Here is a 26220-nt window from a genome sequence, read left to right as displayed (position 1 = left end):
TTCCTTTCCTTTCCTTTCCTTTCCTTTCCTTCCTTCCCTTCCCTTCCCTTTCCTTTCCTTCCCTTTCCCTTTCCCTTTCCCTTTCCCTTTCCCTTTCCCTTTCCCTTTCCCTTTCCCTTTCCCTTTCCCTTTCCCTTTCCCTTTCCCTTTCCCTTTCCCTTTCCCTTCCCTTCTCTTCTTTCCTCTCTGACCCTCCCAAAAAAAAAAAAATGACCACAGAAAACAGTAGTAATACCTATTACTGGAAATAAACTCTGGAAGTCTATCTCTTGCTCAATTTTCCTTGGCATATTTAGGGTCCAGAGTTCCTTTAACTTGGCAAGCCTGGGCAAGGAACACTTATCCATGTGCATGCAGTACATTCACTCCCACATAATTACATTATAAATACTTGTTAATGCTATGAAATCATTTTCTTTCATTTTAACATAGTCTCCAGTCCTGCAGACATTTAAGCACATGAATAACAGTCTCCTAACTTCAATCAGATTACAACTGGGAATAAGGTACTTAGCCATGTGCAGCATCTGGTTGCAGAATTAAGATCATTCATCTCTTGGGTCTTCTTAGGCAATTTTAGTATGATATGTGCACATGGATTATGGGGTTCATGCAATGTGGGCTGCTTTACCTAAGACGAGCAAAAAAGTTTTGACAAATTGAAGGGCAATCCACACAGGTCATCCAGCAGCTCCTGCAGAAAGTACATCAGCTCCAGCAATCACCCAATTCACACCCTGTGGCATTTAGATGGGGAAATATGGTCCATATACAGAGTTCATTAACCCTTCAAGCCAAAAGGAAGTGCGGGCCTATGTGTTTCATCAAAATTAGGGACTTTTTTTTAAATGACCCTAAAAAATAAATTGCATCTAATATTTTAGAGAGAACAACATCTTGCAAGATCACTATTCACAGAGGTTTTACCCAACTATCTTGAAAAGAAGTTTGTGTTTTGTTTGATGTCTACAAGTTCCATTAACAAGTACATTAGCTCAGAATAATGCGTGATGTTAACAACCTTAGTGTAATATATCACACTTTAACCTAAATTCTTCACAAATTATCTCATGTGTTTTTCTATGTAATAGGATTTATTTCCAGCAGTAAAGACATTTTTCAGTATGTTGCTGAAATACATTAAAAACCTATTTTTAATTAAAAAACCTTTTAAAAATTAAAAAACCTCCCAAGATTTTGAGCTGATATTAGAAGAAGTAATGAACTGAAATTAATATGCTAATATAAAAAAGAGAAAAGAGTTTTCTGAATGTTTCTGCAAGTTGTTTTTAGTATATAATCATTAATGCATTAAAATGTGTACAAAAATGCATTAAAGGATCAGGAATATTTTCCTGCAGGTACTTAGGACCTAATAAATAATGGATGTGATGATTAACTACATGGGCAGAAGTACAGAGCATTACCAAGAAAAAAACTGCATAAAATCTGGCCTTTGATTGTATGTGCACCATTTTTTTTTAATATACAAAGAACCCACTTGAATATGCTCAGTTGTGTGTGAAGAGAAAACAAAAGAAGTAAGCGCGCTTGAATTAACATTGTATTTTCAAATGAAACATTTAAATATTGCCAAGAGCAGTGAGGGCGTCTGGAACCCGGTGGAAGGGCAGCAGAGGGAGCTGAGCAGAGCACTGTGATGCCCTTCAGCGCTGCTTGAGCAGCCACAGAGGTTTGTGCAGGTCTAGAGAGCTGAAGTAAGACCACCACCAGGGCTTCTCCCTGCCTGGTGATGACCCACCTCGGGCCTCGGGCTGCCTGTGTTGGGCATGAGGGTCAAAAAGTTCCAGTGGGTCGTACAGGTCGTACGTGTTTTCCATGGAGCGGCGGAGGAGCTTGTTGGGCCAGGCCTCAGCAGGTCGCAACACAAAATCGACTCGCCCAGCCTGCTTCATCTTGGCAGGAATGGTGACCCTCTTCATCACCCGGCTGTATCCCGGCGCTTGGGCACTGATTATGTATGTCCCTGGAGGCAGGAGTCGCCAGTAGTCTCCATCAGCAGCTTAGAAAAGGTAAAAGCACAATAAAACTTGAGTTTTAGTCTCGCATCCTTTTAAAGTTACACAGTCACATACCCGTGCGCACACAGATAGCACAAGCATTTAGGGGGCAGGCTGTGAAAGGATCTCACGCTCTGAAAAATGTTTGAATGCAAACTCTAGATGACAAAAAGAGACTTTGCCTGTGAAAACTTGGCCTTTGGGAGCTAATGGAGTAAAATTCACGTACAAAATGTCAGCAACTGCTGTTCCTGTATCACAGGGAAAAGAAACTTTTCTTCGTTCTGCTTTCCCAAGGGTACAGAGAATAATTCCCAGAGAAATTAATTTAAAGCTATGTGAAACTTAAGAAAGTGAAATCAGAATCCAGGCTGCAATATATATATATATTTAGTATGTCTAAGGAGCTAAGAAATCCCTGCTTTTATTAAATTACATTCAATTACTTTGCAGACATTCTAGCACATAAGACTATGGAGTCAGAGCTGCAGCTGGTATAAATTGCCATTAGTGTAAAATGGGTGTAAATTTCCTCCAGCTGAAGGTTAGAGCCTGCAGGAAAAATCAGGGAATTTTAAAACAGAAAAAATTATTCTTCATTTTATATTTCCTTTATTTTGAATAGTAAGTCTCTTAGCTAAGTAAATGTTACGTTAATGCTATTTTCTTGTGGAATTTCTTTTTTTTAACACTGAAATCAAAAACTTTTTAATCATATAACATTCTTAACCCCATCTAACTAAAGAACAAATACTCCTCTTTCCTTCAATATAAACACATTTTTATTTAATTCTTAATCCCTTAAAGGTTCACTGCCAATGAGAAGCCATTGTCTAGGAAGAAGTTTGAAAAAGACCCTAATTCATGCCAGAGTCTCCCACCAGCCAAAACGATCTGCATCATCTCCACTATTGTATCCCCTCTAATGCTAGTTTTTTTGGAAGCTGGAAAGCATCCATTACATTATAAGCCATTCTGGCTTTCCAAATTGATTCAACAACTGCCATTAGAGCAAAATGTTACCATTCATGTCTTCTGTTTTGCACTCCTATGGCCTACCCTGTTCTCACTGAAATCAATAATAAAAACAGAGCATTGATTTCAGTGACAGCCTAAAAGCTCAGAACTTTATGACTGTGAAAATTAGCAGTTACATGCCCCTCAGTACATGTTTACCAGTTGGTGGTAGGTATAATAATTCAATGTTCTAGTTTTTTTGCATTTGATATAACTACTGTACAAAAATTGCATGTGTTTATGCATTTCCACATGAATAACAAAGGTTGCAGACCTTTCAATTACTGCAGTTATTCTAGTTGTTAAAGTCAGAGTAGATCCTAATCTACTATCTACAACATGCTCACAATATCTCAGCTAACTTATTCCATCAGTGCTCCACATGATTACAGCCCCTGAGCAGAGTTATTGCCCTATTTCCCCAAACATTGGCTTTGGTGGACAGCAGGCAACTCCAGGTAAAATTTTTCATGGCAAGAACTCTGTCATGCCAGAGAGATGTCAAACTCAACAGCCAGCTTGACATGTCTTCTTTCTTGTTATTCTAGAAGCAAAGACACAGCTGAGCCTTCAGTTCTCTGTTAAGGTGCCATTTCTATCAAATATGACAAGACTTTTGCAGATTCAGCTCTCAGTACTTTCCCTCTGTCCCAGAAAAGATCTTAGACTGAAAATATTACCTGTGGTGACATCATGTTGAATGCCCCTGACCGAAATACGAGCATTTTTTATTGGGTTGCCAAACTTATCAGACACAATTCCTTTTATCCCCCGATGAACCTGGTAAAGCAAAGCAAAGTTAGATGGCAGTCACTTATTACAGTACCACTTCCTCAGCTTCTACAAGAAAACCCCTGCAGAGAGGAAACTGTCAAAAGGTTCAACCTGTTATAGAGGGTCTCAGGTGCTAATGCCCCTTCAGATGACATTCCCTATTTAGGGAGCTACAGGGGGGCTATGAGAAAGGGATAATGGAATCAGAGCTTTTTTTCGGGTGAGGAATGTGGCTCTGCATTGAGACCCTTCTGTGCACAAATCACTGGCACCTCATTATCTGACCACGGTATTTAAAAACTGCTTCTGAATGTCTGCCCTAGACCCAGAAGTAGAGAGAAACGAAAAGTTAAGGCTTTAAAAACCAATCCGAGGCTCTGTACACAATGAGAAGGCATCACTTTAGGTGCTTGGGACTCATCATCGCTCTGCTGCCTACGCTCCACTACCTGTCAGAATGTAATGACAGCAGTGTATGATATCCTTTCACCTTCTCTACAAGCACAGAACTGAACTACTCAAGCTGTTGAGAAACGTGCTTGGTGACAATCTAAAGAGCAATGTGAATTCTGTCATACAAGGAGGTGCACAAAAAGCTCACTGTATTTGAAACTCAATAAAATAAAACAAAACAAAACAAAAAATCCAAGTATTTAAAAACTAGACCTCTTATGGTTCTCTTTTTACAATGTTTCAAAATGAAAATATTTGTTGTGGGTTTCTGTGGTTGGGTTTTGGTAGCGGGGGGGGGGGGGGGGGGGGCTACAGGAGTGGCTTCTGTTAGAAGCTTCTCCTGTCCTGTGGAGCCAATGCCAGATGGCTCCAGGACAGACTTCCTGCCGCTGGCCAAGGCTGAGCCAATTAGGAGCAACAGTAACACCTCCAAGATAACATATTTAAAAACAAAAGATTGTTGCACAGAATAAATTCCAGCCAGGGAAGAGTGGAGTGAGAACATGGGAATAACAACGTAGACACCAAGGTCAGTGCAGAAGGAGGGGCAGGAGGTGCTCCAGGCACCGGAGCTGAGGCCCTGCAGCCCGTGATGCAGACCATGGGGGAGCAGCTGTGCCCCTGCAGCCCATGGAGGACCATCGGGGTGCAGAGACCCCCCTGAAGCCCATGGAGGAACCCATGCTGGAGCAGGTGGATGCATGAAGGAGGCTGTGACCCCGTGGGAGGCCCAGGATGGTGGGATGTCCTGCTGGAGACCTGCAGCCCATGGAGAAGGAAGCCCCCGCTGGAGCAGGTTTTTCCTGGGTAGGACTTGTGGCCCCTGTCAGGGACCCACGTCGGTACAGCTCATTCATGAAGGACTGCACCCCATGGAGGAGTGACACACGGGACAGCAGTTTGGGAAGAACTGCTGCCCGAGGGATGGACTCACACTGGATAGGTCCATCAGGGACCTTCTCCCATGGGAGGGACCCCACAGGAGCAGGGGAAGGACTCCTCTCCCTGAGCAGTGGCAGAAAGAACAACTGACCACAACCCCCATTCCCCATCCCCCTGCACCGCTGGGGGGGAAGAGGGAGAACATGGAAGGAAGGAGAGGTGGGGGAAAGGTGTTTTTAAGATTCTTTTATTTCTCGCTCTTTGGCTCTTATCCTGTTAGTAATAAATATAAGTATTATCCCCACTTTGAGTCTTGTTTTGCCCGTGAAGGTACTCAGTCACTGACCTCTCCCAGCTCTTATCTTTACTCATGAATTCTTAGCTGTTTTTTTTTTTCTCTCTCCTCTGTCTAGTTGCAGAGGAAGAGAGTGAGTGGCTTTAGTGGGTACCTGCTATCTGTCCAGGGTCAACCCACTACAGTATTTTATATTGGGAAGTCTATATGACTTTTTAAAGTGAAAAATAATTCCATTTTGATTTTTTTTCTGAACTGTTATGATCAGCTTGAGCTGTTCTTTACTTCACTTTCCCACCTTCTTATTTTCCTCTCATTTTCCCCTCCCCAGTATCCTTTGTCACAAAAGAATAGAAAAAAAAGCACAAAGCATCAAAACAATGGGAAAAATATATTTGCTTTTTTGTTGGAGTATAAAGACATTTAAAAATAAACATTAAATTATCCAACTTTACAGAAATTCATAATAAAAAGTTGAAAATAAAATGTCTGGTCTAGTGACAGCAGTTTTTTATTTAAGGTGAGACTGTGTTGTCACTGCTCTTGTTAAAAGGCCATTCTGTACTGAGTGGAGCTATTCACAGGAAGATTTAGGAACAGCTCAGTATAAGGACTTGAAAACTGGCCCTTATGATGAAGCATTGCAATTTGTTTTTCAGCATGGGCTTGAGGATTTATCTTATGGATAGTGGATAAATCTGGTCAGAAGACTCATCTTGGACCCAAATTTAATTTGCAGTGTAGACATACTCAAACAAGTATGACCTCATTCAACTTCAATAATAATTTTGCAATTACAACATAACAGGATAAAAATGACAAAACTGAAATTTCTTTAACAATGTTGTTTTGGTTTCCTCTAGTAAATTAACTATTTTTCATTTGTCCTCAACTCCGTGCCATATGAGTTTGGGAGAGTGTTTTGATATTAATTCTCATGGGGAGAAGGGATAGGCATTTAGGAAAATGAATTCTGCTTCTGTGCGTTAAACCAAGTGGACTTGTACACACACCAACCAGCCTGGTACATATCAGAATAAAAAAAGTTTGAATTGGTTATGGCAGACTTAATCCTTATCGGGAGTAATTCAGTCATCCTTATCTACAAAGTAGTTTTGCTTACTGTCCTGCATTTACTCAAAAAGCTTTTCCAGCACAGACTTCTACAGTATCTCGCACTATAAAATCTTTACATCTTGAAGACTTCAATTGCAATATATATGGATTTAACCCAGCTCCATTTGGATTCACTAAAACTCATTTTCATCAGACAGCTGTAAAACGAAATGAGTTTGGTGGTCTGTACTGTAGACTTTATTGAATGATAATACTTACCACAAGTAGCAAGAGGTTGCTTAGAAAGGCCATAAAAACACTCCTAACAATTTTAAATTACTGCGTACTCTATCAAAATAAGGCATGACAGAAAGCTAATCTACTAATGGCTGAGAGAAAGATGAGCAACTTCTGTTTCTGTGCTCACTTACTTATTGTCAGTGAGATATTTGTTTTTGCTGAGCTTAAACTTATTATTGAAAATTACTTTTAAATGGCATGTTTTAATGCTCAGAGACACACAGTTGTTCCTTTGGAAGATCTGGCTTCAGATCTTTAAAAACTACTTCCATAAAGAAATCAAGATGGAAAGTGTGTAAATGGCATTTCTAGCAAGATTTTAGCTTAATCTAAATCTTGCTGTGGGATGGTAGGATTTGGGACACAAACACAGAATGTGGAAATGAAAAAGTTTCAGGAAGGTCTCTGGAGAGCTGATCTTGTTGCTTTAATCTTCAAGAGAAAGGTTGATTCATACTTTTCTGAATATGTGGGTTTTCTATAGTGTTAAATTTTGGACACATGATGTATAATATTGCCCAAAGTATTCACAGATAATTCCCTTTCTCAGTGTTTTCAGGGCCTTTACAGTCCTCAATCTCAATTTTTCCTGCAGTACAGGCAGAATATTTTCTGTGGGTACTGCTAGACAGACTGAGGCACTGAGAACCCTGGTGGAGTGTTATGATTGATTCAGCCCTATCTTGACAACTAACTAGGGGAACAGTAAAAAAACTAATACTGACAATGAAAAAGTTAAACTGTGAACACAAAGGTCTGTAAAAGCAGAGCCATACCATTTCCATGTAATTCAGAAGGGCACCTTTGTTTTCATGCCAGATTGTAAACAGTTCTTCCTCCAAAGGAAACTTTTCGCATCCTACCTCCACGGTAACTTCAAAGCAATTTGTGTGAAGGTAATTAAAATCTGCCATACCTACAGGTTTAAAAAGAAAAAGATGAGCTCATGAACAAGCAATGTAGCCTTTAACTGCAGCTTTGCTGCTGCAATCAGCTGAATGCCGTCCCAGTGGGAGTAGATTATTATATTGCAAAGAGTATATGCTAGCATATAAAAAGTATTCAACAAAATCAGAATTCAATACCTTGTTTCAACTACAAATTAACTAATGACAATGACACTTCTTTGAGGCAAAAAAGTATAATTTTAAATTATTATTCTCCTGACCAAGAAGTAGCGGTAGAGCGATGAGGATTGGTTAATCATGGTAATTGGATAATCGGCTGTATCAGAGGTGATTGCCAAGGGTCACCAGAACAGAAATGACCTTTTGCCATTATTATGTTCAAAACTGTTTCTGTACAAAAGACATTGGATATAATTTTGAGAAGAATGTAAGCCAAAGATACTTAAACCTAATTCTCACCCATGCCCCAAAGCATTCTCAATGCCTAGTTTCAACATAATTATTTGGGGATCAAGCTGAGTCCTATTTGAAAACACAACTGAACCACTGCTGAAAATTTATGAACACTGATATTTCATCCATGCCAGTATTGCAGGAATCCTAAAGAAAACACAATACTATTATTGGAGAAATCAAATTAACAACAAAAGCACAAATGAATGGGATGTTTGTAATTTTCCCTGAAAAAAAAATATTTAAACAGATTGAAAAATCAGCACTTGCAAAATGGATTCAAACTCGTGCTGCTAAGGAATAAGAGCATAGCATTAAGCATTTATTTCTACATTTCAGATTTGAAAAACAAAATTATATTATACTAAAGCATAACTTATTAACTTTCCTCAAGTCACAATGGGGCTGAATACATCCCATGTCATCTGAATACAGATGTTACCCACATACATTTTGCTACTTAAATCCCCTACAAGCTACGTTTTGCAGGTGTATGACCTTAAGCAAATTGAAATGAATAAAATTGCTTTGTTCAAAGCCTTGTGTCTTATAAAGGTCACATAGAGGTTTTACCTCACTTGATATGACAGTAAAGTGGTTTTACCTCCAGTGAAGCTGTACCACTCAGCACCATTTATGATACCTCCACGTTTTACAAAGTTTCCACCACACCGTAGTTCCGATCGGTCTGAGATGACGGGGTGTGCATCTGCATAGGCTTTAGCCAGCATTTTAAATACCTGTAACAAACAATTTTGAAATACATTTGCTTTTACAAACTCTAAACATTGTCATTGCTGCTAGTAACTACTGCTGTTGCAAGCCCAGACAATGAGCCACCCACCCAGACACTGAGCCCCCTTGAGACTGAAGGAAGCAATGAACTGCTGTGCAAGGAAGTTTTCATTTTTTGCTAGGAAGTTTTCATTTGTCTTCTTCTCTAAGGTCCTTCTCTGCAATCCAATATATTTAGCCAGAGACAACATTTTGATTACCAGTGGATTTTGTGATACTTGGCTTCTATCTATCAACTGGGGCAGGAGCAGAAGGCTTGATTGGTTGTGCTTCAGGTCCCAGATTTTAAAGTTGAAATTATCTCTCCCTGTTATCATAGAATCCTAGAATGAATTGGGTTAGAAAAGTCATTAAAGATCATCTTGTTCCAACCTCCTTGCCATGGGAAGGGACACCTCCCACTAGATCAGGTTGCTCAAATCCACATCCAAACTGACCTTGAACAGTTCCAGGGGTGGGGCATCCACAATTTTTCTAGGAAACCTGTTCCAGTGTCTCACCACCCTCACAGTGAAAAATTTCTTCCTTATATGTAATCTAAATCTACCCTCTTTCAGTTTAAAGCCGTTCCCCTTTGTCCTATCACTACCTGCCCTCATAAAAAAGTCCCCCTCCGTCTTTCTGGTAGACCTCCGTTAGGTTGCGTTTTATCTTTTGCTATTTTTACCCTTTAAAAAATACTTATATCACCTTCAGTCCAACTAGATTTTCACACTGACTGCTGCTGTTTAAAATAGACAGTGTCAATTTGCTTTGCACTTATCACTCACACAGGCAAACCTGACGGTTTGATCTCAATGACAGTTGCTTCTTTGTGGGGCAGAAACCATTCTCAAAAAGTGAATGAAAGGATGTGGTGATGTAGGATGTCACCACTGATTTCCTAAGAGTGTTGATATTGATGAAGAGCAGAGCAGTCACTACACAGAAAGAAACAGTGACAGTGACAGAAGAAATAGCAGTGATCTGCAGAAACCATTTATTTGAATCATGTTCCTGCCCTTCTTTTCCAATATTTATTCCAACTTTGTACAAAAATCCCCCCTCTCCTTTTTGTTTATTTGAACTTCATCTGCAAAGGCTATGCTTTCAGAGTTCAAGATTGAAATTACAGCAGTTGTCAGATGCTATTTGATCCTACTATTCATCATCAAGGGTTTCATTGCATATTGCTTAAGACAATGTGTGCAAGGAGTTGGGTGACTAAAATACTAGTTTTAGAAGTAATCCTAAAACTTCATCCTTGATGTCAAAATGACCAATCACACAACACTGATTAATATTTATGGTTGTTTCTAATAATCACGAAGCTGAGTCAATTATGGGATCAGATAGGTTACCAGGGAAAGGTGGAAAGAGAGTGTAATATAAGTGTGAAGACAATTTACCAAAATACTTCTGATGACCAGACACTAAAAATTCTGACTTAATATAAAACATTTCCACAGCTCCCTTGAGTTTCTATGTGTCTAAGTATTGTCCAGCACAGAAAATTAAGTATCCTTCAAAGTTCTGCTGAAAAGAAGTGGATGTTAATTAAATTAAGGAGAACTTTTACTGCCAATAGTTCAGTGCCAGACTCAGTATCTTCAATTTCTACCACCAATTTGGGTACCACTTCTGAACATCCTGTGAAAGGTATTTGCTAAAAGTTTTGAATGTGCCAATGTGACTTAGGAGTATGTTCCTCAGTTTTTACAATGACATCTGCAGATGTGCTATTTTCAGTGACCAAGTCTTCTCTTTTTTCACAGCAAGGGGCATAAGGCTTTTGCCTGGTCACTATTGCAAGTGGTAGTGAGAAGAGAAAGTGAGAATTCCAAAAGCAAGTTATATAGGTTTAAAAAAAAATAAATTACACTTTTTTTTGAAAAAAGTTAAAAGTTCCTGGATAACAATACATTTGTTATTACTTAGCAGCTAATGTATGACTAATCATGGACCTCAAAAAAATCTTAGATGTTTAGGTGTAATACTGTGGAACAAAATGGGAAAAAACACAGAGGAATCCTTGTGTCTTTGGTAACATGATGCTTTTATTTCATAAAATGAGGTCAGTGCTGTTACCTTGGTCAGCACTTTTACCCCACTAATTGTCTCAGGTTGAGGTTTTCAGGGGGATGAAAGGGAGTGTTTCAACTCACCAAAAGGAGTGGACTTGACTTGTTGTGGACCTTTCTGCTCTGGTGAGCAGAAGCATCGATGGAACTTCTTGTGTAACACAAAGTGAGTGCCTGCTAAAAACATCTGCCTCCCCAGAAGTCAAAACATGGGAAAGTTTTGAATAGGTAGGCTGAACCAGATGCAAGAATGTGAGTGTAAGGACGTGGTTCAGCTTCGAGACTCCTTGGTCTCTGCAGGTACCAGCCCAGGCTGTGATACAGGATAAAGAGGCTTGAAATCTGCAGTGTCTTGGAGCAAGTGCCAAGAGGATCCTTGTGCTACCACACACACACCATGACAGAGTGCGGGGAGGCGGCAGCACCCACATAGATTTTCAAACAGGGCAACCTGGTTTGAATATATTTGTTAGAATTTGACTTTTTAATGTTTGGCCATTATCTGCGCTGCAGCATTTCGCCCTGAGCTGAAAGTTTCCTCTTGCACAGCAAATGGGAAAGGTCAGCAGTCAGGAAAAAGGTTATGGCTAATGTATGGCAGCTAAACCAAACTGCTTTATTTTGGGATGGAGGTTCTCTGCCAGCAGCATCTGCAGATGACGTTGCTTAAATGCAAGTCACTTCACAGACACAGGTTTTGTAACTTTCTGTGCAAAATTTGAAGTGATATTGATAATGCTGTTAAGGTTCCTGTGCTGAGTCATTTGAAAAATTTGGTTTCATTGAGCACACCCCTATCCCCCTGCCACGTATGTTTTAAACTTCCACATTTGCAGCCAACTTCCCAGACTTTGTAGCCACTGACTATGCAGCAATCACCAGTATAAAGCTCCCTGTCTTACAGTGTTGCAATCCAGGGATCCTTCAGGGCTTGTCCAGCGGTGCACTGCTCTGAGATGGAGCCTTTGTCTGTGTGACTGTACCACTTCACTCAAAATACACATGCTGTCCCTGAGTGGAGATGATAGAGGGACTGCTGTCCTTCCATTCCACAGGTGAACTGCATTATAAGGCACACATGGCCATATTCCTTCACCATGTATTCTTAAACAAGGATAACCCTAGCCCAGGCAATGGGATATAAGTGAACATGTTTATGATTTCCCCTAGTCCTCACCAAGAGCTTCTGTAGCTTTCATTAGCATCCACCAGATATTTCTTACATAGGTTTTTTACTCTGGAGTGCCTGGTTAATTTTACTGCTAAGTCATTTTCATATGTGCATAGTAAGTAGGCATTGTAAAGCTCGGAAGAAATGGATTGATATACAAATGTTTAGCATTTATTAATTTATTATTAAATATTTAACATGTGGTAGTGAGAATTGTCATTTTAGAAGTCAGACCAGAGATATGCTCAAAGATAACGGATGCTTCAAGTCAAAGATCAACTTCTGACTATTTTCAACTGCTGTTCGTTATATAAAGAACCACTTTTCTTAGGAGGCCAGGGACATTTTTAGCATACTCTAGAAGGCTGATAATCTAGCTGTTCTCCTAGTGGGCATGTAGGCAATGAATACTAGATTGAGGAAACCAAAGGGAAATAGGAAAGATGGCAAAAAATTTCACAGAAGATTTACATTGTGTCCCAAATGGGGAGATTTCCAGGGACGAGAGGAGGAAACATTTCCCGTTCAACTGACCTGGAATAAATGTTACAAGGCTGCCACCATATGGTAGCCAGTCTTGTTTTTTTTCCCCTCTATAGATTTCAGCAGAAAATAATGCTGTTGGTCAGGTTTGTTCTTTTTCTTCTGGAAATCACTGGTAAAAATATCACAGCCTGGTCGCCTTAAAAATTAAAAGCCTGGATTTTCCTAGTCTGTGCTTTATGAAATCATATTTGGCTTCACAAAAGATGGGTAAATCTTTCCAGACCATGCTGATAGTGTGTAAATGATCCTATATTTTAAAGCACATTAAGTAAGTCTATAAATCAGAATCTCATAGAATTCTGAGTTGGAAGGAACCCACGATCTCATCAACTCCAGCTCTTAAAAAATTGGCCCATATGAGGATGAAACCTGAAATCTTGACATTATTAGCACCATATTCTAACAGACTGAGCTAATTTCATATTATATGTACGCTAATCTCATATTATATATACACTTGCATTATGTATATAAACGTGATTTATTACATATTTAACACATATATGCATATACAGAGAGACACACCTACACAACCTAAATAAATCAAAGTTTGTTATTTGTTAAAAGAAAACATTTCCACATGGAAACCACAGGAGTTTGCTCTTACTGCAAAAACAATATTACCTCCTCATCAGGTGTAGGGGAGAACATTTTTTCTTCCATAGGATGCCTTGAATAGTCATAAGGATAGGTCACAACCAGCTCACCCCCATGGAGGCTGGCAGAGAGCACGAACGGGATAGACCTCAACCACTTCATGACTGCTTTTGTCTCAGGGGCCACCTGAAATCCAGAAGAAAAGAAAAGCTGTACTAGCCATGCAGCTCCAAAGGGATTTGGGTAGGATAAAGGCCAGTGGAGAAGAGAGTGTGTCAAAGAGAACGTTGAGGCTCTTTGGCTTTTCCATCCAAAAGGTTAATAAGGGGAGAAAGTCAGTTCACTCCAGGAAACAGATGAGACATGTTGTTCACTGTGAAAAAACTGGGGGGGGGGGGGAAAGTAAAAGAGAAACCTTGACAGAAGAATAACTTTTAATTACAGTGACATTTTCAGCAGTTCAAAGTGATGATGACAGCTTTTTAGGCTGAAAAATTTGTAGTGTTTTACCACTAGTAGCAAATCAAACTCCTTATCTAATTTCATTTCTGAATCAGCAGGATTGACTGTGGATGGATAAACTGGAATAGGGGGATCAATTTGTAATTCTCATCACTTGTTGAAAATACATTTACTATCCTTTGGTCCAGGTTCATCTGCAAATAAATGAAAACTAATGCATATAATAAAGCACAGCAATGTCTGCAGTTTACCTGCAATGAACTGAAGCAAATAAGTTTCTTTTTTTTTTTTTTTTTTTTTATTTTTGACATTCCCTCGTCAGAAACACAGGTCAAGGGAATTCCAGAAGATGCTCAGGCACCCATGCTTTCCCCGGAACGCAGGAGGCTCCTTCACCCCCTGTTTCTGAGGAGTAATTTCAGGGCCTTGCTCCCATGTTAGTTCATTCTTAGGGATAACAGTGTCATCTGGTGGCCGGTCCCTGCAAGCCCAGATTCACACCAGTGCCCCTGGAGAGTTGAGGCTCTTTTCCTTGCAGCTGAGTGAAGTTACCAGAGGAAAAGCAGGTGAGGGCAGAGGCTGCTCATCCGAAGTCTGCACAAATGCAGATATGCAGGTTTTATAAAAATGAGAAAGATCCGTTATGATGGACTTAATCCAGCACCTATTTAGGGCTGCTAACATTGCCTGTGACCCTCTGCTTTCATTCCATCAGCTGTCAGAAAACCAGGGAGCCAGGGCTCCAGAGTGCCTCAGAACTGGTAACAGCGAATCAAATCAACAATGTGCAAGAAAAAACCCCACACAAAGCAAACAAACAAGTAAAACCAAACTGAATAAAACCCCTAAAGACCTATACATTAGTGTTGCAATAATAGTAATTCCTGTTTTCTTTGGATCAGTCCCTAACCTGCTGTTGGTAAATCACATCTTTGGGGATGCAGTGGATAGCACAAACCCAGGTGTGGATCCACGAAAAACATTGTGAAGCCAAGGTGCACCATGGATGTATTATAGTTCCAGTAATGAAGCAGAAAGTAAAGGAAAAAGCTATGTCTAAATATAGTTTTGCCTAGAATGATTTAAGAAGATATCACCACACCCCTTCCTAACTGAAGCAGGAGACTACCTCCCTTCAGATGCCACAGTTATTAATTGAATCCTTCTATTTTTCAGATTCCCTTAAAATGCCATTCTGCAGCTGATGAGTTGAACTCTAGTACCTCTAGCCAGTGCATCTGTGAAAGGCTGGACCTCATACTTGGGAAGAAATAGGAATCTGAGTGTTCCCACTGCTGTAAGATGAATCATTAAAGCAGGGGTTTGTGGTTAGCACATGGACACGAGCCAGTTTGTGCCACTCATCCTCAGGAGAAACAGGGCAGGTTCATTTTATTTATCAACATAGTGGTAGCTTCTGAATCTCTGTGTCACAACCCTTTCAACTTTGGCATTATAAAGAGGCAACTTAAAAAATGAGGTGTAATAGGTAAAGGCTGATCAACTCAGAAACACACAGAATGCACTTGGCACACCAGAAACAACCAAGTTTTTTTGCATAATTGGGATGATTAAACACAGAGTTTCCAGGAAGAGAATGACACAAAACCACCCATTTTTTAAAAGGCAGATAAAGGGCCTCCAAAAGGAAAGGACAAATGTTCTGCACTTTTTGCAGTCTGACACACCCACTCACACAACACAGAGGCAGGAGAAGAAAACAGTGCAAAGGCTTCCTGACAAAGAACCTGGCAGCGTCCAAAGAATGCTATCTACAGCAAAGTATTTGTTCTTCTGGTCTTTGTACCTTGCTCTGGGATGATCAGATGATGATCTTTGTTCTAAGAGAATTAGGGACTGAATCAGTCACTCCTACCCAGCCCCGGAAGGGCTTCATTCTTCCTTTGAGCCCATCTCCTCTGAAGAGCAGAAGACCCCAGGTGGCTTGTAAGGGACTATGTGTCACTGTCTGCCCTGTGGATCCCTGTTTAGGAGTTCTTGGAGTGGCTGAGCACCTGCCACCAAGCTCACACCCTACCAGCCCCACAGCAGCAGCACTCCCAAGGAGGATGCTGCCCCAAAATCTCATCAGCTCCCTTCCCTTCTGCAGCTGCCCCACTTCCCACTGCCCAGCCAGAGAAGGCATACCTGGCACAGCATCAGCCCTGCTTTCAAACAGCACTCTTGGGTCTTGATAAGAAGATTTAAAGTTGCTTCTGCAATTCATCAGGCAAGTGTGAAATGCACAGTTTTATTTGACAGCTCCTAATTTCAGTCCTTCATCCTAATTAGCCAACTTGCTTAGTAGATACCTGCATAAACCCGGAGAGAGTGCCATCTCACAGAGCCAATGTCCTCTTGAAGTGAATGTTGTGGTAAATCAGGAGTTTCAATGTCACTATTTTTATCCTAATAGCATTTCAGTGACATCATGTACAGAACGATTATGGCTTTGAAATGTGCACATCCTGGTTCAGCTCCACCAGATGATAGCAGGTGCTATGTCACGCTGGCCTTTGACTATTCATAGACTTTTCCTTTAATGTGGGTTTTGTGGGTTTTGGTTCTTTTTTTCACCAGGGCTCTTGCTTTTAAGTTATATGAGATCAATTTTAAAGTATCCATTTCACAAGAACAATTCAGAGAACAATTAGAAAACAGATAAATTATTTCTGCATAAGTATAGAGAACAGCCACTACCCTTTTTAAACCTGAATCTCATTTCTGTCGATTATACTGCAATTAGTCACTGTCTCCATGGCTTTCAAAGATTTCTTTTTTCCCTTTTAGAGACAGCCAGACTTATTTTCTTAAAGACTATGCCAGCCTCCACTGGCACAGACTTCCAAATTATGTTTGAATCAAGCCAATTGAACTGACTTTATTTCACATGAAGCCTGAAGTACCTCAGTCTGAGCCCTCAGACCACTTATTACAATAATTCATAATAGTGGGGAACAAAACATCCTGTACAGCAAGGGTTATGGGGAGCAGGAGCTCTCCTGAGCTTAGGGGATTGGCTGAGAGCTTGTTTTCTGTTTTCTGATCTTTATGCAATGCCCTGCAATATTCAGATAATTACTTTAATAAGGTAGGTAACAAACACTATTAAGTAAATGAAAACTGAGAGGCTAGTATTGAAACATTCAATCTAATGCTCCTGCATGCACAAAGCCAACTACTGTGAGAGCCATGGGTTCATCTGCCTGACAAAATTGAGGCTCATCACGGGAGAGCTGATTTGGCTGTCCTGTGATACCACCAGCAGAGGAGAGGGACAGGAGGCTGCGAGACCACTTACTGCCAGATTTATGAACCATATGAAAAGGCAGCCAGCAGGAAGATTTTGTGGTGCCATCAAGGCCACAGGTAAATTGGTTCCCTCACTTGTTCTGCAAAGCATATGGATTTGGAGATGCTTTGAGTGTTGTTAAGGCCAGGACCAACTCTGGGGTCAGGAGAGCACCTAGAAATTCCCTAAGCTTTGGTGCTCTGAGGAGTGAATCCTTGGATGATCACTTTATTTATTCTTTAAAAGCAAGAAAAGATTTGCAGGAGAAGCAAAATATTTATAATCCCAGGTCTGCATCCACTGAGGCAGAGCTCAGGCAAGGGGTGTGGTGTGCCAAGGCTCCCTGGCCCTTTGTCTCTGGTGACACATAAGCCAGGATCACCAGCACACTGCAGCTGGGGCAGAGCTGTTGCTCTAAATGTGATAGCACTGTTAGGCTGTTTCCATCCATCCCTCTAGAAACTGCAATGTTACACAGTGTCTAGAAAAGCTAAATACATGGTTATAAAGATGACTTCTGCAAGTGGCTGCCTACCACTGTCCATCTCACAGGTCAGCAAAAGGAACCAGGGCAGAAGCAGGACTTGGAGAGGGAGGGAGGAGGTTGGAACCAGAAAATCCAGAGAATTACAGGAACTCTGCACAGTGTGAGACAAACTCACAGTTTGCACTGGGCAGTGTCAAGAAGGGGGGCAAAGATATGTTTGTCCTTATTCTGTGTTGCTTGGGTCTTCAATCATGCACCTCTGGACAGAGAGAGAGAGTGAATACATGGATGGAGGGAGCTATCCATCTTTACTTCCCATGCTGGAGCAGGGGAAGAGTGTGAGGAGTCCTCCTGCTGAGGAGGAAGGAGCATCAGAGGTAACATGCTATAAACTGACCACAGCCACCATTCCCAGTCCCCTTCACCACTGAGGGGAAGGAGGCATATAGAATTCAGGTGTAAAATTGAGCCTGGGAAGAATGGAGAGGTAGGGAAAAAGTGTTTTTAAGATTTCTCATTACTCTACTCTGATTTGATTCATAATAAATAGAAGAAATATAAATAATTCCCCAAGCTGATACTGTTTTGCCCATGATGGTAATTGCTGAGTGATGTCTCCCTGTCTTTATCACGACCCATGAGCTTTTAGTTATATTTCCTCTCCCCTGTCCAGCTGAGGAGGGGAGTGATAGAGTGGCTTTGATGGGCACCTGACATCCAGCTAGGGAGAAGTGATTCACCACAGAGGTGAATCAAAATCTCTGACTTTTCTCCAAAAATCCTCTTTTTGTTTTTTTGTCTGTTTTCATTTTTTATCTGTGGAGCTGACCTCAGGCTCTGCTCCACAGTTCTCAATCCTTCTTTCCCATCTGAGACTCTGTACCCCACTTGCATTTCCCAGCTCACAGTTATCTGTCATTATTCAGTCAAAAGTTGAAATCTTTTAAGTTTGTGACCTTACACTCATGCAGAAACCCAGTGACATGAGCTGGGATCTGTATGACTACATGCATAAAACAGAATAGACTTTTGGAGCTTAGTTATGTCAAAAACCACTGGTCTTAATACTCTATACCATACTGAGCCTCTCAAGCTTTGCATCCTCATATGCACATTATCCTGAGGAAGTGATATGCTTTTATTCAGATTTCACTACTATGAAATGGTACCAAAATGCTGTGGCAGCATCAGGGATGCCTTTGGGATTTAGACATGGCTTTACACAAGACCACTTGCAGCACAGTAGGAACCTGAAGTATGGTCTCTCAAATCTTCTGCTAACACACCACCTGATGAACAATCCTGTTCACCACCTGACTGAGGCTTTGTGCTAGCAACATAAAATTGAATTAGAATAAAATGAGTTTAAAAGCAGAAGGAAAGCAGAGCTCTCAATACCAGAACTACTGATTTAGCTTCCTGTGATTCTGCTTTCAAGGGGAACTAAGTTCTATTGAGAGTTGCTAGTGTTGGGGCTGCCAGCAACACAAGTAGAATTGAGTTTTATATTCCTAGACATAACATGAAATAGAGCTTAGTGATGATGAGTGCAAGGCCCTGTAGAACTACCTCCATCCCACTTTTATCCTGCAGCAGGAACTTTCACTTCCAGCACCATCGCAGCCTGACAGGCTGTTTCTGTTGCTCTATCTGGTTACACTCAACTATAAACATCCTTTTTTATGGATTCTGATGCCACACAACTTTACATGAAGCCTTTGTACATTTTCCAAGGCAGAAACCGCTATTGCATCAAACCTGTGTAGAGCCTATTGCAATGACAGCCAAATCCATAAAGTCTTAACATGTGCACCACAGTTTAAATCACTAATAATGAGTCATCACACACTTGTGGCCCCCTCATAACAGTTATTATTCTTAATCTAAAATAACAAAATTCAAATTATCCACAAATTTTATGAATTATTTGTGAGACCTGCCTCTTTGTCCAGACCTACACTATGATTTTCATGCCAATTCTGAACCTGTCCAGTTCAGTAGTACTTATAAAATCAGCATTTTATAGATTACCAGCAAGGAACTTCAGACCAAGCATTCTTAGTTGCTTAATTCCTGAGTTGCTCTGTAGTATATATGATTTATAAAATCTGTAATTCATACCTTACCCCACCAGTAGGACTGTGGAATGGGGATGTGGTCCAGACGGGCTCCACGAATGCCAGCTCTTCTGTAAGCCTCAGATGTCAAATCTGGGAAATTTCTGTTCAGGTCCAAGTTCTGAGCTGTCTGTCGTCCAATGACCCATCCATTGTAACCAGCTCCCTAATTTGTAACACAGAAGCCAATCTCAGATTAACTTCCTGTCTCGAAGTAGCACTTTATGGAAATTGTTTAAAATGCCATTTTAGTCAAAGGGAAGTTTCAAAAGAAGTAAGTTGAAAATGTCTGTATTGTTAAAAAAAATCACACTTATTAATCACTTTTTGTCCACATGAATATTAATGCACTAACTAGCATTCAAGAAGCATTTCACTCACCAGTGATGTGACTCACAAGAGGAACACAGCATCTTCTTGCTCAGCACAGAGCAGCATGCAGAGTGGGTTAGAGGAGGAGAAAAAGAAAATACAGGTGATGCCCCAAGACAGGATCAGGCAGAGTGCAATAACCCCAGACTTTCACTAAATGAGCAAGCAGAAAAAGAAAAGTCTAGTTTCATGCTTATGGTGGTAATGAAAACAGTGAGATGAAAAAAATAAGAGCGTCAGGTAACATGTAACAGAATTTTTTTCACAGGTTTCCTTCAAAAATTAGTTGTTCTCTGAAAACTGCCATCCATTATGAAACTGGGACAGTACAGAAAATATTCACAGTTCATAATACCTGTACTTCTAAAACAGGGGGAACATCTGTTCCATGGTATTAAGCTACATTTCCTTATAAGACAATTGAAGTCATTACAGTGAGTCAGAAGGCATTTTGTTCTAGAACTGATTGCAGGGTGCTAAATGTGTGAAAAAAAGTAACACAGTCATTCCCACATCATCCCATGCAGGCAGTAAAAATGACAAATATGGCTGTGATTTCCTTTTATTTCTGTTCTCATCATCTTTGGAAAGCAACCCACCTCCAAACCCAGCTGGGATTCTGGCTGCCAATTTTAACGTTCCCTCCTTTATGTGACACTTCCCTCCCAGTTTGTCCTTTCCCATGGGGAATTCTAGAAACATGAAGACCTGAACACCTCCTTATACAAAACCTTTTACCTCTTCTGCAGCTAGTTCATACCCATCAGGGTTGAGTGAAGGCAGGAGATGAATTCTGGTGTTATTAATCAGGGTCTGGATGCGAGGGTTCCCAAGAAGATACTCCGAACACAGATATTGTGCAAGGTATATTAGAAGTTCCTTCCCCACAACTTCATTTCCATGCATATTGCCAATGTACTTAAATTCTGGCTTGACTGTGGAACATGAAGCAATGAGATGCTTTAATTTGATTATACCTGGGTGGCTTCCAAAACCAGAGTAACCCAAATAGTTTACTTATGAACAGAAACTTTTATTTACACTAATTTCATGCACACTATCCTGTAAACAGCACATCAGTTCCAGGTGAACTTCTCTCTATTACACATTAGTTCAGCAACAGTTTAAAAAGTGCAAAATAAAGTTAAGTCCAATCTATCAGTATCCCAAACCATAAGAGGCAATCATTGCTTTTGCTGGACTCATCATTAATTGTAAACAAGAATGCCATGGCTGGGAAGGAACAAAATATACCCCTGGCACTCTCCCTTACCTTGGATGGCTTCAATTTTGTCACAGATCCTACAAATGACCTGCAGACGTGTAATATATCACCCCTCTATTTGGAACAGAAATTCAGTCGTGCATAAAAAGTGGCTTTCAGGCTAAATAGCCTTTGAATGAGACTATTAGAAACACATAATTTCACAATTCCCTGCAGTTATTCTCTCAATTTCCATCCTTCCTTAGAGACTAATGGAAAGTAGAAAAGAGTTGCACTTTGGAGACACTCTTTCCTGTCTACCCCTTCACATTTGCCTTTGATCCTGGCCAGCCTTGAGCACTAGACACTGGAGGGTGCCTGGCACAGAGCTATTATGCCAGTTGCTCAGGCTGGCAAAATCTTCAGCTCTGGAGCTATTTCCACCTCCTTTTAGGCTGTCCTGAGCAGCATTAAGCAAGAGATTTAGAAGAAAAATGCTGGGTAATGTAATGGATGTAATGGCTAAGTACCATCTTTTATCATGCCATACCACAGTTTTCATTTAAAAGCCTGATTCATAGACTTTGTGTTTTCCTGGCAAATGGAGTATAAGCTTAAAAAGACACCTGCAACTTCTTTTCTTTAAAAAAGAGAGGAAGTACGATAGGCCAGAAAAATGTAATGTAGATCTTTGCTCTGTTAAGGACATCTACCAGGAACTGATCAAGTCTAAAGGCACCTCAAAACACCTCTACACCAGGCAAGGCAGCAAGAGTAAAAAAAGATACCAGTCTTTGCTGTCTCTGCATCCCCTGCAGCACAGCACACAGAGGACAGAGTAGCCTGACCTGAGATGATAATCTCAATTACGTATTAAGTCAGATGTAGTTCAGTTCTGCCACACTGCTGAGGCTCTGTTGATGCTGGAGCTCTTCTGATGAAAAACAACCTGAGGCTCTTAGTATGCAGCAGTGCCCACAGAAATCCACCAGATTTAGTCATGATTTAGTATGATTTTTGAGCTGGGAGCTGGTAGCTGGAAAACAATACCTAATACTCCCTAAGAAAATTATCCAAATTTTAAAGAATTTAGAACATTTAAAAATCTGGCCCTTACTGTCTCAGTGATGAATCCACAAAATAGAGATCATCACTGTTCCCCTCTTCAGGGATTCATATCCTAATATATATTAGCACCTATATACAGTATAACAGCAGCTGTTCAGGTGCTATGATGTCATAAATTCCTGGTATCATCCACCTGTTACACTGACAGGTATTGCACTGACCTGAATCTCTGTTCAGGAGCAGTGTTTTTTGGTGCTGGATTGTCCTTTTTTGATATCAATGTCCTTCTGTATCTGAGGCCTTCTCAGAAGATGTAAGTATTTTGGGATGTGAAGGACCGTGTTTAGACTAGGGACAGGCCTTGCTCGTAGGAAGAGTGAGGGGTTTTCATGGTACAGTGATAAATAAAGGGAGACTGAGGAAGTGGTAGATGATAGGAAGGGCAAGTCAGTAACAGAAGACTATCCCAACTTATTTATACACTGGGCACAAACAAATAACAGCCAAATAACTCCCCTACAACCAAGTAACATGCATCTAGGAGCAAGGAATACTAACCAGGGTCATACACAGAGGTCATAACAGTTAGAAATTGCTACTGGGCTACTGGATTGTAGTTACTACAGTGAATCATTGGGTATCACTGTAATTCAGAAATACAAGAGAGAAGAAATGTTTTTGAACAAATGCTTTTTACAGTTTTAGTGTTATCCAATTAAAAGAACTCGTTTTCACTTGGATAGAATGGTCTCCCCTCAGGAGACCTGATCAACACTGATGTAACTCACGTAGTTCATGGTGTCCAGGCTTGGTTGAAAACTCAATCACAAAAAGATCCTTCCCTTCAAAACTGCGACCTATGCTGTAAGTTGTTGCAATCTGGGAGCACTTAGAAGCAGTCTTCTTCAACGTGCTCACCATTTGGGAATATGAATGGTGTTTGAACTGAATAAAAGTTGCTGGCAAGTTTGAAGGCAAATCTTCCTCAACATCTACTTCTCCTGCAAAGAAAAATTGTAACACAGTATTTAAGACCATAGTGCTCAGAGGATTGCATAAAAGCCTGCACTTTTTTGCAAAATACCTTTATAATTAGAAGAATTATAGCAAATACAGACACAATCAAAACCTTAAATGTATGTAGTACATCTTACACTGTTTATTGTGGCATATTTTGTTTTCAAAATCCTACTAATGCATATGCACACTGACAAATATTTTGTGAAACCTCCAGTTTTAATTTGGCCTTTGGCATGCTGACAGATTTTAGTCACAAACTGTACAGATTTTTCCTTTTGAATTTGATGGATCAAATTTATTTTTTTATGAGATTCATCTGTCTTCAGCTATCTGGATTTTCTTCATCCAAACAAAAATCTGTGACAATCATTAATGAGAACACTTTAATGAGCTGTTAAGCTTGTCAAGCAGTCAAAAAATCATGAGTGCATTAAAGTTTCAGTTTTAAAATAAAATATTTCAAATATATAGACAGCTATCACACAGGACAGGGCTTATCTAAATGCATCCAAACATCATGCTCTGAGCTGCCTGTCTTGATCTCTTTGTAAATGAAGAGACAAACAGATATTTCTTGAGCACAGTTTAATTAGGTGTTTAAAAGAGGTGGAACAAAATGAATCACACAGGTGTCTCTAAAGACAACAAGCCGAGATGACAAGCAAAGAGGTTTTGTGCCATAGATATGTCAAGAAAAGTGAGATGAGACCCTTCCCATGCAGACAAGATCTGTTGGCAAAGCTTCCTTCCTCACCTCGCAGCTTTGCCAGCGGGTCAAAACATCCCTCTTCTTCCCCGGCGAAAAAGCGGTCGCAGTCTAAGAAGTAGGGCCAAGCCATGTCTATTGCATCAAAGGCAGGGAGGCAATTTTTTTTTAGGTTTTCACAGACATGCCTGCAGGGCTTTATAACTTTGTCCTTTTCACACTGTGGGGCCAGCACTGAGCAGCCCAGGAGCCTCAGGTCAGGATTACATTCTCCCTGGAGCAAGTTGTGCAGCACACTGATGAGCAGGTACTCAGAGCTGTACTCAATCACTTCTCGAGACTTCTGATCCAGAAAATTGGGATACACCATTTGAGTATAGGCAACATCAGTACAAGAACTTAAGGCAATATCCACACATTTTGCTATAAAAGGGAGATGAACAGAGAAAAAATAACTTACTTCACAGACATTCTGAATAGTTCAAAGACAACATAAAAATACCACGTTCAATGAACTTATTCCTTTTGTTCTCAGATAGGCTGGAAGCAGTTTGCAGTACTCTCAAATGACTTTCATGTCTAAAACAACATATAGAAAGATGATGAGAAGCATGCGTGGTCTAGAGATTGATTGCAAATGCTTTAATGCATTTAGATGTCCTTCAGAATTCAAATGGTATCTGTAAATTTATGGGGCATCAGGGCTTATCTGATTGATAACCACTGTTTCTAAATTAGACGCATTTTGTTAATTCAATACCCGAAAAAAAAAAAAAAAAGGACAAATCCCTGCCCAGAAAACACTGGAGTACTGACCCCATGTGGGAGTTCATTTGAAACATAGTTTGAAAACCACTGAAATTAGAAAACAACCAAAATTAATAAAGTCTAGTTTCCGAATGAAAGGCTGACACATACTCATAGAATTGTAGAATAGTTTGGAATAGAAAGGAGCCTTAAGGATCATGTAGTCCCAACTCCCCTGCCAGGGGCAGGGACACATCCACTAGACCAGGATGCTCAGAGCCCCATCCAGTCTGGCCTTGAACAATTCCAGGAGTGGATCAGCCACAAGCTCTCTGTGCAGCCTCGTCCAGTGCCTAACCACTTTCATAGTGAGAATTTCTTCCTAATGTATAATCTGACTCCTTTCAGCTTAAAGCCATTCTCCCAAGTCCCTCTCCAGACCTCTTAGAGGCCCCCTTGGTGCTGGCAGGATGCTTTAAGGTCTCCCTGGGGCCTTCTCCAGAATGAACAACCCCAACTGTCCCAGCCTATTTTCATAGGAGAGGTGCTCCAGGCCTCTTGTGGCCCCTCCTCTGGACTTGCTCCAACAGATTCATGTCCTTTTTGTGTTAAGAGCACCAGAGCTGAATGTAGTACTTTAGGCAGGGTCTCACAAGAGCTGAGTACAGTATCAGAATCACCTCCCTTGGCCTGCATTTTATGCAGCCCAGGATACTTTTGGCTTTCTGAACTGCAAATGCACATTGCTTGGTCATGTTGAGCTTCCCGACAACCACCATCCCCAAGTCCTTCTCAGGATTTCTCTCAATCCATTCTCCACTCAGCCTGGATTTGGCTTGGGATTGCCCCCACCAAGGTGCAGGATTTTGCACTTATTCAACTTCATGAGGTTTGCTCAGACCTGCCTCTCAAGCCTGTCAAGTTCCCTCTGGATGGCATCCCTTCTCTCCAGTGTGTGGACCTCACCACACAGTTTGGTGTCATTGGCAAACTTGCTGTGGATGCACTTCATCCCACTGCCCATGTCGCCAACAAAGACATTAAACAACACCAGTCCCAGTACCGACCCCTCATCACTGCTCTCCACCTGAACATCAAGCCATTGACTGCACCTCTGAGTGTGAACATACATCCAATTCCTTATCCACTGAGTGATACACCCATGAAATCCGTGTCTCTCCAATTTAATTTCCAATTAAATCTTATTTGATTTAAATTACAAATACAATTTGAGTTTATTAAACTCCTGAGAGAAAAAACCTCTGTTGAGGTGTAAATTTGCTGTTGTCTAACATGAGAAAAACTCAGATTCCTGAAAGTGTATTTGTGATATCACTCTCTTCCCTTATCATATGGATTCACTGATGAGGTGTGAGATCATATAGATTTATTTTTTTTAGTGAGGAATGTACCAGTA

The 26220-nt window shown here is 40.6% G+C and overlaps 1 protein-coding gene across 1 annotated transcript in view; it reads right to left on the bottom strand.

Annotated features, from left to right (window-relative positions):
* Positions 1 to 1551: 1551 nt before the first annotated feature.
* Positions 1552 to 26220, bottom strand: part of CPZ (carboxypeptidase Z) — a 37983-nt gene continuing 13314 nt past the window's right edge. Inside the window, exons 3-11 of the mRNA XM_064653341.1 lie at positions 24105 to 24479; positions 23119 to 23331; positions 20797 to 20993; positions 19691 to 19852; positions 13356 to 13514; positions 8764 to 8899; positions 7575 to 7714; positions 3719 to 3818; positions 1552 to 2023 (exon numbers count right to left, since the gene is read on the bottom strand). Coding sequence (XP_064509411.1) covers positions 1668 to 2023; positions 3719 to 3818; positions 7575 to 7714; positions 8764 to 8899; positions 13356 to 13514; positions 19691 to 19852; positions 20797 to 20993; positions 23119 to 23331; positions 24105 to 24479 — 1838 coding nt within the window. The 3' untranslated portion in view covers positions 1552 to 1667. The remainder of the gene's footprint in view (positions 2024 to 3718; positions 3819 to 7574; positions 7715 to 8763; positions 8900 to 13355; positions 13515 to 19690; positions 19853 to 20796; positions 20994 to 23118; positions 23332 to 24104; positions 24480 to 26220) is intronic.

The sequence above is a fragment of the Pseudopipra pipra genome, chromosome 4, assembly GCF_036250125.1.
Source record: "Pseudopipra pipra isolate bDixPip1 chromosome 4, bDixPip1.hap1, whole genome shotgun sequence".
Lineage (NCBI taxonomy): Eukaryota > Metazoa > Chordata > Aves > Passeriformes > Pipridae > Pseudopipra > Pseudopipra pipra.
This window is presented reverse-complemented; position numbering and strand designations above follow the sequence as displayed.